Source organism: Alosa pseudoharengus, unplaced genomic scaffold, assembly GCF_046254945.1.
Source record: "Alosa pseudoharengus isolate Yale_2024_CS ecotype anadromous, Long Island Sound unplaced genomic scaffold, YU_APseudo_1.1 YU_APseudo_1.1_scf_15, whole genome shotgun sequence".
Classification (NCBI taxonomy): domain Eukaryota; kingdom Metazoa; phylum Chordata; class Actinopteri; order Clupeiformes; family Clupeidae; genus Alosa; species Alosa pseudoharengus.
This window is the reverse complement of record NW_027468620.1, coordinates 15,594,431-15,606,421: the sequence shown is the minus strand read 5'-3', so window position 1 is coordinate 15,606,421 and position 11,991 is coordinate 15,594,431. Positions and strand designations below refer to the sequence as shown.

Below are 11,991 nucleotides of genomic sequence, written 5' to 3'. Positions count from 1 at the left end.
CAGATGAGTGTTCTTAAATATGAAGAATGTCGATTAAAATTACATCGTTGAAGACAAAAGAAAATGAGCTTGTATCAAATTGTATCATGAACTAAATTTAAAGAGAAAATGAACACACAAGCAGTAGAACAAAATGCAAGAAATGAATTGTGCTTGAACCATACAGCACATTTGCATACACCTCTTGCTTACGGCGCCTTTTAACAATGCAAATGGTGGAATGAGGAGGAAGTGAGAGCAAACATCTGGCTGTTTTAACCGCATGGGCCCTCCACACGGCGCTGAAATCTAAACTTAGCACACGGGGACAGGCTACATGCACACTCACGCTCCTCCTCACTGAACAGAGGACCGGGTTGGAGAGAACTGGAGGGACGGACGGAAATTGTTTTTCAGTATGAATGAGGCGCCAGAGAAGATCTGAAACTGCCAGCAACGATCCGTTGTGATTTAGAAGGGCAGAATTGTGTTTCGGAGGAAGGTAAGGCTGGGATAACCGGTTGAAATATATCCAGTCCTCCATCCTAGGATAGACCACAGATCTAGACGAAAAGAAGGAAGGAGACCCTCGGAAGAGAGAAACAGGACGCAGGATATTGTACAGACCGAGTGTAAGTGAGCATCCACAAATACTCTAACTTAAGTAAAAGTGGCACCACATCACAACGACACGAGTCGCTAGCTTACGTTAACTTGCCATACCGTTGCCATTCAGCCATTTTGCTGAAAATTTAGTCGGAAAGTACAGTTTTGTTGATTTCCATGTCTTGTTGCTTTTCATCGACGAATATAACAATAGTATCGAAAGATGATTATATGCAACTGTGGTAATTAACCCTTAGGCAACTGTACCTAAGCGAGTGAAATGTTGTGTGCATCTCATGCAGGAGGAGACGTCACTTCGAAACAAAGTTACGAAAACGTGATTTGGAAATGGTCTGGCCAAGAACTTAAATGCCAATTGATGAGCAACGACAGCGAGGCTGGCGAAGGCGCAAAAGGAAAGGAGTCTCTCCGGAGGAGCTGGTGACGAACGAGCGTCGGAGATGTCTCTTTGGATGATATTACCTGTCAGCCTACCAGCCTTGACCATTACGGGAATATGGGTCGTGTGAGTTATCGTCCTTTTTAGCTCCGTTTTCACTAAGATCCCCGAGTGATTTACTGCTGGCGTCTCAGTGCGAATTGAATCCGGACCGTGATGTTGCAACTAAGTTTTATGGCCTGTCATGGACGGCTTTTGCGGCGTTTACAGAGACAAATGTTTCTGTTAGGCCTTGTGGTCAGCTACCCTTTTCTTTTATCTCCCCCATTCTCTCTCTCGCGCGCGCACACACACACACACACCCGTGTGCACATACAGTATGGTTTGGAAGTCTCAGACCTTTTAAGGATAGCTTGCATTCTTTGGGACATGGGGTCTGACTGGCTTCCCACGGTAAACGTGGTGATTGTTTGTTTGGCGCGAGTCCCCTCTGCCTCCATCTACAGTACATGGACAGTAGCCTTGGCATCGCACTAATTTGTGATGTAGTGGCTGTTGAACTGGATGAGAAGATGGAGAAGGACATCTAGCAGAAAGATGAGCTAAGCCAAGGTCATGTAGGTGTTATATAGCTGACGCTTAAATTGTGGATATTTGAATGTTCAAACCTGTCATGTTGGTGAACCCATCATAGTCATCAGATGTGGTCACAGCTTGCCTGAACTTGAACCAACCTCAGGTCTCGCCTTGTCTTATGGAGGTATCACATTATAGCTGAAGAGAAGGAGATAGTTCTTCTATACTGCATGTGGACGCTGGATCGAGACTGGCCTCAGGTTTTTCAGTGTTAATGCAATGAGATGGGTAAAAGTGGAGAGGAAAACTGGAAGAATAGAGAGTTGAAGGGAAGAGAAATGGGGAGGAACGAGAAGGTGAGTAGAGGGTCCAGGAGCAGCCCAATGGGGGATGGGCAGGGTTCTGGGTGCGTTGATGCAGGATAACGAGGGCAGGAGGAGGGGGTTGTCCACCTGTTTGGCTGTGAACCCGGCAGGAGTCTAGTCCCAACTCTGTGATCAGTGCCACTCAAGAATGCAGCCCTGGCAGGCAAATGGGAGGGGTGTGTGTGCTGCTCCTTCCCCCCTCCCCCATTCTCTCTTTTTCTGCCCTTCCCCTGCATTGGGGGAGGGCTGTTGCCATTGACGATGAGGGGAGGCTAACGGGACAGGTTGGTGCCTGAGTGTGTGTGGTTGTTCACCCTGCAGGGTTCCCTTGTGCAATACTCCTCATGGCCCCGCGAGCACAGCAGGAAGTGGAGGGCCCTCTTTCTGTGACGTCGGCGGCTGCCACCGTGTGTGGTGTGGTGTGGTGTGGTGCGGTGGCAGAGGCCGGTCTGGTCAGGGCCTCTCCCTGAGCCAGCGAGGCGTGACCCGTTACATAAAGCCCAGCGACGGCACTGATGCTAGGCGAGCCCAGGGGTGTAGAGCTTACTCAGGAGTTCCATACTCTCATCCTGACTTTAGAGAGAGAGAGAGAGGGGTAAGGAGAGAGAAAGGCGGGAGGGAAAGGAGGCAGGTTTTCTTTTAGCAGAAATGGGAGGGAGAGAAAGAGATGCAGGAGGAATGTGAGAGAATCGAATGGGAGGGGAAACAGTGGCAAACATGAGAGACCAGACCATGGATCAAATGAGGGAGTGTGTGTATGAAAGAAAAGGCCCAGTCTGTCTCAAAAGCACTTCCCTAGCTACTTTCTCCCTCACCCATGGTGCACCAACAGGTGGTCATACTCAGTTCTCAGATATTCTCCGATTCTTCATTGGGAAATATGCCTCTGTCATGTTACTATCTCTTCACCCATCAAAGAGGTCTTCTGTCTGAAACGGCCTGATTCTCTTTACATGTGGAACATGCTCCTGTCAAACACCAACAACAAGGCAAATACATTGTTGAAATAAAAAGTTGCCTCTTTGGCTTATTTTGCTAGTAGACACACTGTATGCTGTTTGACTTGTCTTTACTATTACGGTTACATAAGCCACATGGACTTTGCGGAGTTCAACATTCCTCCTGATTAAAAGGGAATATGTGACCATTTTGAAGTACTGCAACCACTTGCTGCTTTCCGCAAGTCTCTGTAAGTTTCCATGGAAATATATGCGTGTACGTAGATTTTCCTAATGTCAGCCAGGAGCACGGGAACATGTGGTCAATCTTTTTTTTTAGGCCCCTGCAAGTTAGCAAATCTCAAACCCAGCGTTTTGTATTTGGGTGGATCTGGACTAAGCCTAAATGTGTAAACACCAGTGTGGTATGCATTCACTCAGACTTAATCTACACTGTTATTCTCACCAGCGCTTGCATAAAGAAGTGTTCTTGGAAAAGAATTTTGCAGAAGCTTGCTGAGAAGAAACAAACAGCACCAATTTAAAGTAAACTAAGCACATTCCAACAATAACCTCTGAACGTGGAAACGTCTCTTTTAGTGGGTCCTAGTAACATAGGCAGTTTAGATCAAATAAAGGCTGCCATGGCACCGTGCAGTTGGTTTGTTTAGATTTGTTTAGTTGTGAGTGCTATTGTCCCTCCTGGGTTGTGTTGGTGCAGCACAGGTCATTCTTCCTTGGGGGGCGTCTTCCTGTGGGGGGGGGGGGGGGGGGGGGGGGGCTGATCCCAGGGTGTGGGCAGTGTGAGGGACACAGGGGCAGGACACGGGGTTTTAAAAGTAAAGGGATGCCCCCCCCCCCCCCCAACAACATACACACTTACTCATATGTGTAAAACACACACACATACACACACCCATACATACACACACAAACACACACACACGCATACACTCACACACACATGCATAAATGCTCATACATGTAAATGCATACACACACACACACACCTTTTCACAAACCATACATACATAGGGACACATATATTTACCCTCCAGGGCTGTGCCCCTTCAAGGTAGAGGGGCCCACATCTGTCTGGGGTCTGGTCGATTTCTGTGAGGGGAGGGCTGGCTCTGAATATGCCCTTCTGTGGTGTTACGTAAGACAGGGTGGGGGGATTGGTGAGAAAGAGAGTTCTACCATCTGTTTTCCATGAGTTTGTATTCTTTACAGTTTTGCAGTTTTGAGCAGGCAGTGCCAAAGGCTACTATAGAAGGGAAATGCAGATGTGCTCATCCACACCTGAGTGCACGGTGTTGTAGTGTTTTAGGGTTGTTTGTGCTTTGTGCATGCTCTCAGATTTTCACTCAGTGATTTCTATAAGGATAAATGTATCTCTTTGTATTTAGATATTTTACAGACAATTTACTGATCTTTCTGATTACGTAATTATGTAAAAAATGGACAATTCGGTTATAAAGGGCTTATCCTCCCCGGGGGAAATAATCAAGTTCTATATTAGTTATGACTGAGTTTGTTGTCACTGTGTTTTCTCTGAAGCATGCATGTTTGAAGGGTTGCAGTTCAGACCTTGTTTTGAATTCCATGTTCCCTACTTGTAAATCTGGTCTGACATGGTGGTCTATATTGTTCAGTTATAACTTATTTTGTACTTACTATGTCACAGTAGGCTTGTGATGTGTATTTGTGTGTGTGTGTGTGTGTGTGTGTGTGTGTGTGTGTGTGTGTTTGTGTATACTTGTGTACCTGTGTGTGTGTGTGTGTGTGTCTGCTCATCTTTCCCACTCAAACACTCAAGTTGAGGGTGACCTGGTAACGGTGGCTGTGTTTATGCACATCAGCAGTGATGGCAGATGGCAGAGTGTTTGTTTACCAAATGTAATTTCTGCTCACAGCATCAGAGCTGGGCTCAGTACTAGTCTCAGGTGATCCATCTCTGTTTAGAGAGAGAGAGAGAGAGAGGCAGAGAGAGAAACAGCCTTAATTAGTCTTTAGCCCACTACTGACCTTCCACATGTCCTCTCCTTTCAGTGTGTATGTGTTATGCCATATTTATGAGTCTATATCAATTTACTTTTTTTACTTTTTTTTAACTTTTAGTCACAAAAGAAATGTGGGTTACACTTTACTTGACAGTATCGACATAAGAGAGTGACATGACACTGTCATGACACATTAACCCTAACCCAAACCTCTAACCCTAGTCCTAACCCTTACCACTAACTCTAACCCTAACCTTAACCCTAAACCTAATCCTAATCCTAGTTATGACAAAAACCTAATGACACTTAATAACAGAACCATTATGTCATAAACATTTATGACTTGTTTATGACACGTTCATGACAGTGTCATGTAGCTCTTATGTCGATACTGTCAAGTAAAGTGTTACCGAAATGTGTCTATAAAACTCAGTATGATCGATATGTTCGTTTTTTACTGTGCACATCTGTGTGTGTTCACATAAGTCGGTGCAACACAGCCAAGCAAACTGCACTGTGGATTTTGTGTAGCCGTTAGCGTTTGGGTTGCTCAGAGGTGATCAGGCCACTGATTAATGATTGGGGCCAGGCCTACATGACTGCACTGACAGTGGCCATTTATAAAGAGCTCTTCCGCTTGCATGGCCTTGCGTTCGCTTTACCTATGGCCCCTGGGAATAGCCGACTATTGATTATGAGAAGCCTTTGCAACATGAGCTTGTGTCGTTGCCGGATCGTGATCCAGAGTTCATTTACATGAAGTCACAGTGACCTGTGTCCACTGGTGCCGGGCATTGGACCTCCACATGAATGTCGCTTAGTCAGATGACCGGCTTGAAGCCGAATTCTGGGTTAATCCGGCCCAGGATTTCCCTCAGTAATCTACTGTAGTTAGCTCAGTTTACTCAGCAAGCAAACTGGGGTTGAAGCTGGGAGTAACCAAGGATCTTTGGTTATTTTATTATTTATGCTCATTTTATTTTACCGCTCATGTCGTGAGAAGGCAGAGACTAAACTCAGTGGCAAGGTTGCCACACTTTTATCAACCAAACACTGTTCCCTCGAAAGATAGTCCCTGGAAAAAGCACTTACAGTGCATTCACAGAGTGTAGGATATGTGAGGGATAGAAATTCTTTCATGCTTTTCTATTTAAGCAACACATGAATTGTGTCGATCAGGTGGTCATTGGGTTTATAGATTTAAGACTAATCCCCCGCTGTAATGATATAAAGTCTTGACTGGGTTTTATAATGGACATCTAGTGGAGGCTTTATTTTGCAACCTCTATTTTGCAACCTCTCCCTAGCATCATCCTAGCAACATTCTTGAATGAATGAGGATCGTTGTTGTAATTAATAATTTATTTCACATTGTGCCACCCCATTGACACCTAGTGTGATTGTCACCTCGGAGCCTGTAAATCCTCCAGTTGCCTTGAGCGCTAACAGTTGTGGGGTTGATATATTAGCTGGACTTAGTGCTTCCTGGTGGTGCCAGCTTGCTGTCCGAACGCATTGGTCCTGCTCTGTTCTCAGGTGGAAGGGTAGCCTCTTTGCTGTCCGAACGCATTGGTCCTGCTCTGTTCTCAGGTGGAAGGGTAGCCTCTTTGCTGTCCGAACGCATTGGTCCTGCTCTGTTCTCAGGTGGAAGGGTAGCCTCTTTGCTGTCCGAACGCATTGGTCCTGCTCTGTTCTCAGGTGGAAGGGTAGCCTCTTTGCTGTCCGAACGCATTGGTCCTGCTCTGTTCTCAGGTGGAAGGGTAGCCTCTTTGCTGTCCGAACGCATTGGTCCTGCTCTGTTCTCAGGTGGAAGGGTAGCCTCTTTGCTGTCCGAACGCATTGGTCCTGCTCTGTTCTCAGGTGGAAGGGTAGCCTCTTTGCTGTCCGAACGCATTGGTCCTGCTCTGTTCTCAGGTGGAAGGGTAGCCTCTTTGCTGTCCGAACGCATTGGTCCTGCTCTGTTCTCAGGTGGAAGGGTAGCCTCTTTGCTGTCCGAACGCATTGGTCCTGCTCTGTTCTCAGGTGGAAGGGTAGCCTCTTTGCTGTCCGAACGCATTGGTCCTGCTCTGTTCTCAGGTGGAAGGGTAGCCTCTTTGCTGTCCGAACGCATTGGTCCTGCTCTGTTCTCAGGTGGAAGGGTAGCCTCTTTGCTGTCCGAACGCATTGGTCCTGCTCTGTTCTCAGGTGGAAGGGTAGCCTCTTTGCTGTCCGAACGCATTGGTCCTGCTCTGTTCTCAGGTGGAAGGGTAGCCTCTTTGCTGTCCGAACGCATTGGTCCTGCTCTGTTCTCAGGTGGAAGGGTAGCCTCTTTGCTGTCCGAACGCATTGGTCCTGCTCTGTTCTCAGGTGGAAGGGTAGCCTCTTTGCTGTCCGAACGCATTGGTCCTGCTCTGTTCTCAGGTGGAAGGGTAGCCTCTTTGCTGTCCGAACGCATTGGTCCTGCTCTGTTCTCAGGTGGAAGGGTAGCCTCTTTGCTGTCCGAACGCATTGGTCCTGCTCTGTTCTCAGGTGGAAGGGTAGCCTCTTTGGCTGTAACTCACCCAACCTTTACGACCTCTCATTCCTTTTCCCGGCGCCTCCTCTCCCTTCCTCTCCAGAGGGCTGTAATGGAGTTGGTGTGGCTGTTGCGGCTCATTGGCCAGTTATCGATTGCCCCCATCAAGAGGTTTTATGGTGTTTATTTCAAAGTAAATGAACTCTTTAATTCACCTGTCATTTTGCCGAGTATGATGGATTTGTGTTGTTCTGGTTACAGGTATGCAATGGCCCTCTACAACCAACACGTGTGCCCAGTGGAGAACTGGTGAGTGCATCCACACCTTTCTCAGCACTAGTAAAGCCTCTCAATTTCCAAATGCAGAAAGGTATCAGTGTCTTATCATAGTGGTGATAAAAGCTAAAAAAAAAAGTATAAATGTATTAAGTGATATAAACACTCATGTCATAGCTCTAAGTGACATTTTACCTACCATAGTAATACACGTGAATGAGAGTGTGTGGCGTGAGTTTATTGAACAGAGCCAGTTCGTATCCACAGGCATGAGAGACACGAGACACGGTCGAGACACCCTGACTAAAGACTCTGTTTGCTTTTTGCCTTTGGAATAAATTCCACAGTTGCACAATAGCCTGTCCCGCTGGCACATTCTCAGAATAAATCAAGTTAATTTTTACATGTTACAAAAACAAATTAGTCTGTCCTCTGGATGAAAAGTGTTGGGACACATCACTGTAGAAATATGCATGAAGGCATATTACGTACAGTAGACTCTCTCTGTCTCTGTCTCTCTCTCTCTCACATCGAATCTCTCTCTCTCTTTCTTTCTCTCTCCCTCCCTCTCTCTCTCCTCTCTCTCTCTCCCTGAACTCCTGTGTCACCAGTGCTTGAGGCCAACTTTGCATTGCAAAACTTTTGCTTTGACCAAGGTGGATCGGCTTCAACTGTTACTGTACTGACCCTAATAATACCCACTCATAATCCGTCTGTCTGGGAATTAACAGGCCCGGTCCCACAGTCCATCCCAGCCTACTTTTTTTTTTTAGTTTGACTTAGGATTTCAGAGGGAAATGTGTGCAGAGAAAAAGCTTCTCAGCCTTCAGGAAAGCGGATGCTTTTCCCCTCCCGTTGTGAGGCCAGCTGTTTGTGTTGGAGGTGCTGGACAGCACGACTCATCTTTTTCTGACTATCTCCACGCACCTGTACCACCATTGTTCAAACACGAATCAGCTATACTTTCTTTTCAGTTTCCAAATGTAAAAAAAAATGTAAATTATACAACAATTGGGTTCTATGGAACTATTTATTTGTTTCTGATTGGCCGAGAGACGTTCCATGTGTTGGAATATCCCTGGACATTTCAACTCAGACTTTGCACAGCTAATAATAAATCACTCCGCTATGCTTTCCTTTCAGTTTCCAAATGTAAAAAATATGTAAAATAACTATGTGTCTGCGTATTTGCTTAAATCAGCTTGGGGGTTGTGGAATCAGTTGTAAGCTCAATAGCCACTAATCACCAGAGCTGCTCTTAGATCCATGTCTATGTGCATATCTCTCCTGCTCACCCTTTTCTCATTAGTTTTGGCCCTTCCTCACTGCCACTCCTCTCAGTCTCAGTCTGCTTTTGAGTTGGAGAAGAAAAGATGCTATCAGTTGTTATGTTGTTCACAGTTGTTGAGAGAGATTAAAAGCCAAAGGTTTTCAGCTGAGTAATACGTTTTGACCTGTCTGCAGTGGAATGTCTTTGTCAGTTCCAATGCAGCTGGTCTTGATGTTCTGCTACTCAACACATCCATCAGTGTTGGGTCTGATCCTCAAAACATGTGATACTAAGTGTATTAGTAAATGAGTAGGTAGTAACAATTCGCATCAGAATCAGCCTACCAGCCTTAAGTTGACTTTTGTCTTTTTTTCATGTTTAGTGTGTAGTTGTTTATATAATATACCCTCTCAGCTATTTTTTTTATTTGTCAGGTAATGTGTGTTACCTGCAGTATGTGAACAATAAGTCTTAAGAAGTTAGCCACAACTATTGTTTATTACTGTTAGTATCTCAATAGCCATAGATGCTACAAGTAGTGGAGAGTTATTTAGTTACTATTTATGCATTGCCGGATTCTTCTCCCTGTGTTTTCACATGCTTTCCTATTTTGTTTGTTTGTGTGTTTGTGTGTGTGTGTGCGTGTGTGTGTGTGTGTGCGCCTGTGTGTGTGTGTGTTTTAGGATGTATAACCAATCGTGTGAGGAGGAGTTGCCCTTCCAGAGAGGCCCAACTCTCTGCTGCACCCTGGACAATGTCCCCCTCATCAGGTGAGGGCCAACACCCTGCCAGCTTCTCACACACACCCCACTGACTCTCGTTCACACACACACACACACACACGCACCAGGGTTGTGCACAATTCTGCTTCCTGTTTGCTACCTCAATTGAAATGCAAGTGAAATTCAATAATTGAATTGGAATTTAAGAGCCAGTTTCAATTCAATTCTGGAATTTTGCACAAGCCTGACAGACACACACACACACAAACACACATACAGACACGCACATGCATTCATACAGACAAACACACACTGCTCCTTCCTAAAAAAACATCCTGTCTTTGCATGTTCAAAGCTGTCGTTATGCCACAATGAGCAGTGAAGAGTTAATTACAATCATAACATTGAATTCTTACATCAGTCCTAATTAAAGCCAAGGTGTCCATGCGAAAAAAGGAAGAAAGGGTGTTACCTTTTCCATAAACATTGGTGTGGTAAGGAGGAACAGAGGAAGCCTTTTTGAAAACCTTTGGGATAAGCTGGAAGGTGGAGAAAAAAAGATATATTTTGGCACTAGTGGTCTGTAAGTGTGCGCACACACACACACACATACACACACACAAAAACAAACACTCTAATACACACAGATGCACTGAAATACAAACTCAAATACACATACACCCAAAAACACATAAGCCCACACTCAAACATACACATACACGAACACACATAGGCCTAAATTGCCCCAGAGGAACAAAGGGAACATTGTCCTATGCTGTGACTTTTTTTTAGACTGCCTTCTGGAGTCTTTAGGTATGTTTTTCCTTCATGTTTTTTTCTCACCATCGCTACACCCTTTCTTCCCTCAACCCTGACTCAGAGATGTTGGTTTTGAGAAGCCCCCAATCTTTCCAACCAGAACCGAAAAAAACCTCCCATGCCGACCACGCCACAACCAATCCGAACGACCCAAAGTAAAATGAGCTGAGTGGAAGTAGCCAATCAGAGAGGTGCCAGCTGCCCCCATAAACGAGGCGTGTTGGGGCTAATCTTTAGGTTATTGAGACTGGTCATATGGGACACCTCAGGACCTACAGAGGACTTGGCAGCGAGCAGGGCCAGAGAGACAGAGAGAGAGAGACAAAGAATAAAGGAGGGATAGAGAGAGAGAGAGAGAAAGTAAGGGAGGGATAAAGAGACAGAAAAAGAGAGAGTGAGAGGCAGACAGACAGAGTAAGGGAGGGATAGAGAGAGAGGGATGGAGAGAGAGAAAGAGAGCGAGAGGCAGACAGACAGAGTAAGGGAGGGACAGAGAGAGGGATGGAGACTAGAGAGAAAGAGAGAGAGAGCGAGAGGCAGACAGACAGAGTAAGGGAGGGACAGAGAGAGAGGGATGGAGACCAGAGAGAAAGAGAGAGAGAGCGAGAGGCAGACAGACAGAGTAAGGGAGGGACAGAGAAAGAGAGTGAGAAAGAGAGAGAGGGATGGAGAGAGAAAGAGGGGATGGTGGTAATCTCACCCTCCTCGGGCCGACCCTGAGGCAGCCCCAGCTCTGAGAAACCACACAGACAGACCACAGGCAGGTCCGCGCCCCGAGTCAGCCAGCCGCCAGCTCTCAGTGTTGTTTCTCCTTGTTCTCCTCGTTGCTTTGCAGTTGATGATCTCTTAGCAACGCCTCCATTCAATGTCTTTTTTTTGTTGTCTCCCGCTCGGTTTTAACTACTGTAACTTTATTTCTGTCAAAAGCTCTAACTATTTCTGTAAGTGAAGGAGGAAAGATAAAAGGAAGGAATCGGGTAGAGATAGGAGAGAGAGAGAGAGAGAAAGAGAGAGGGTATGTAGGGAGGAAGGAGAGAGTTGAGGAACAGGGAGGGAGGAAAGTCCTGCTGAGGAGACAGAGGGCAGAAGGCAAAGAGCACAGGAAGACAGCGGTATTGTCTCTGCTGACCTTGCCCTCGCCATCTTCGCACCTCAGAGCCAAGAGCAGCGGTCGCAGGGCAGGTCGACCCCTATACAAAACACACACACAGACACAAACATACACATACACACAAACACACACGCACACTGCTCATCTGTTCCACGGTGACGTGTCGGCTGGGCAGGCCCACACTCGCCACTCAGGAACTGGAACACACACAAACGCACGCACGCACACACACACACACACACACACATACACACACACACACACCCTTTTTCCTCTTTCCTCCCTTTCCTCTTCAATAGCAGCACAGGGCACAACTAGGGAGATGGACGGGGACTGGAGAGAGAGAAAGAAAGAGACTCACTCTGTCTTCTCTGCTGAACAGAATGCTTTGAACATCAAAGAGAAGTTCAAGAATGTCAATATTATGGGGTA

The 11,991-nt window shown here is 46.1% G+C and overlaps 1 protein-coding gene across 1 annotated transcript in view; it reads left to right on the top strand.

Annotated features, from left to right (window-relative positions):
* The first annotated feature begins 294 nt into the window (after positions 1-294).
* LOC143124291 (transmembrane protein 150A) overlaps positions 295-11,991 on the top strand; it is a 34,132-nt gene continuing 22,435 nt past the window's right edge. The window contains exons 1-4 of the mRNA XM_076285718.1: positions 295-611; positions 888-1,111; positions 7,623-7,670; positions 9,591-9,677. Coding sequence (XP_076141833.1) covers positions 1,047-1,111; positions 7,623-7,670; positions 9,591-9,677 — 200 coding nt within the window. The 5' untranslated portion in view covers positions 295-611; positions 888-1,046. The remainder of the gene's footprint in view (positions 612-887; positions 1,112-7,622; positions 7,671-9,590; positions 9,678-11,991) is intronic.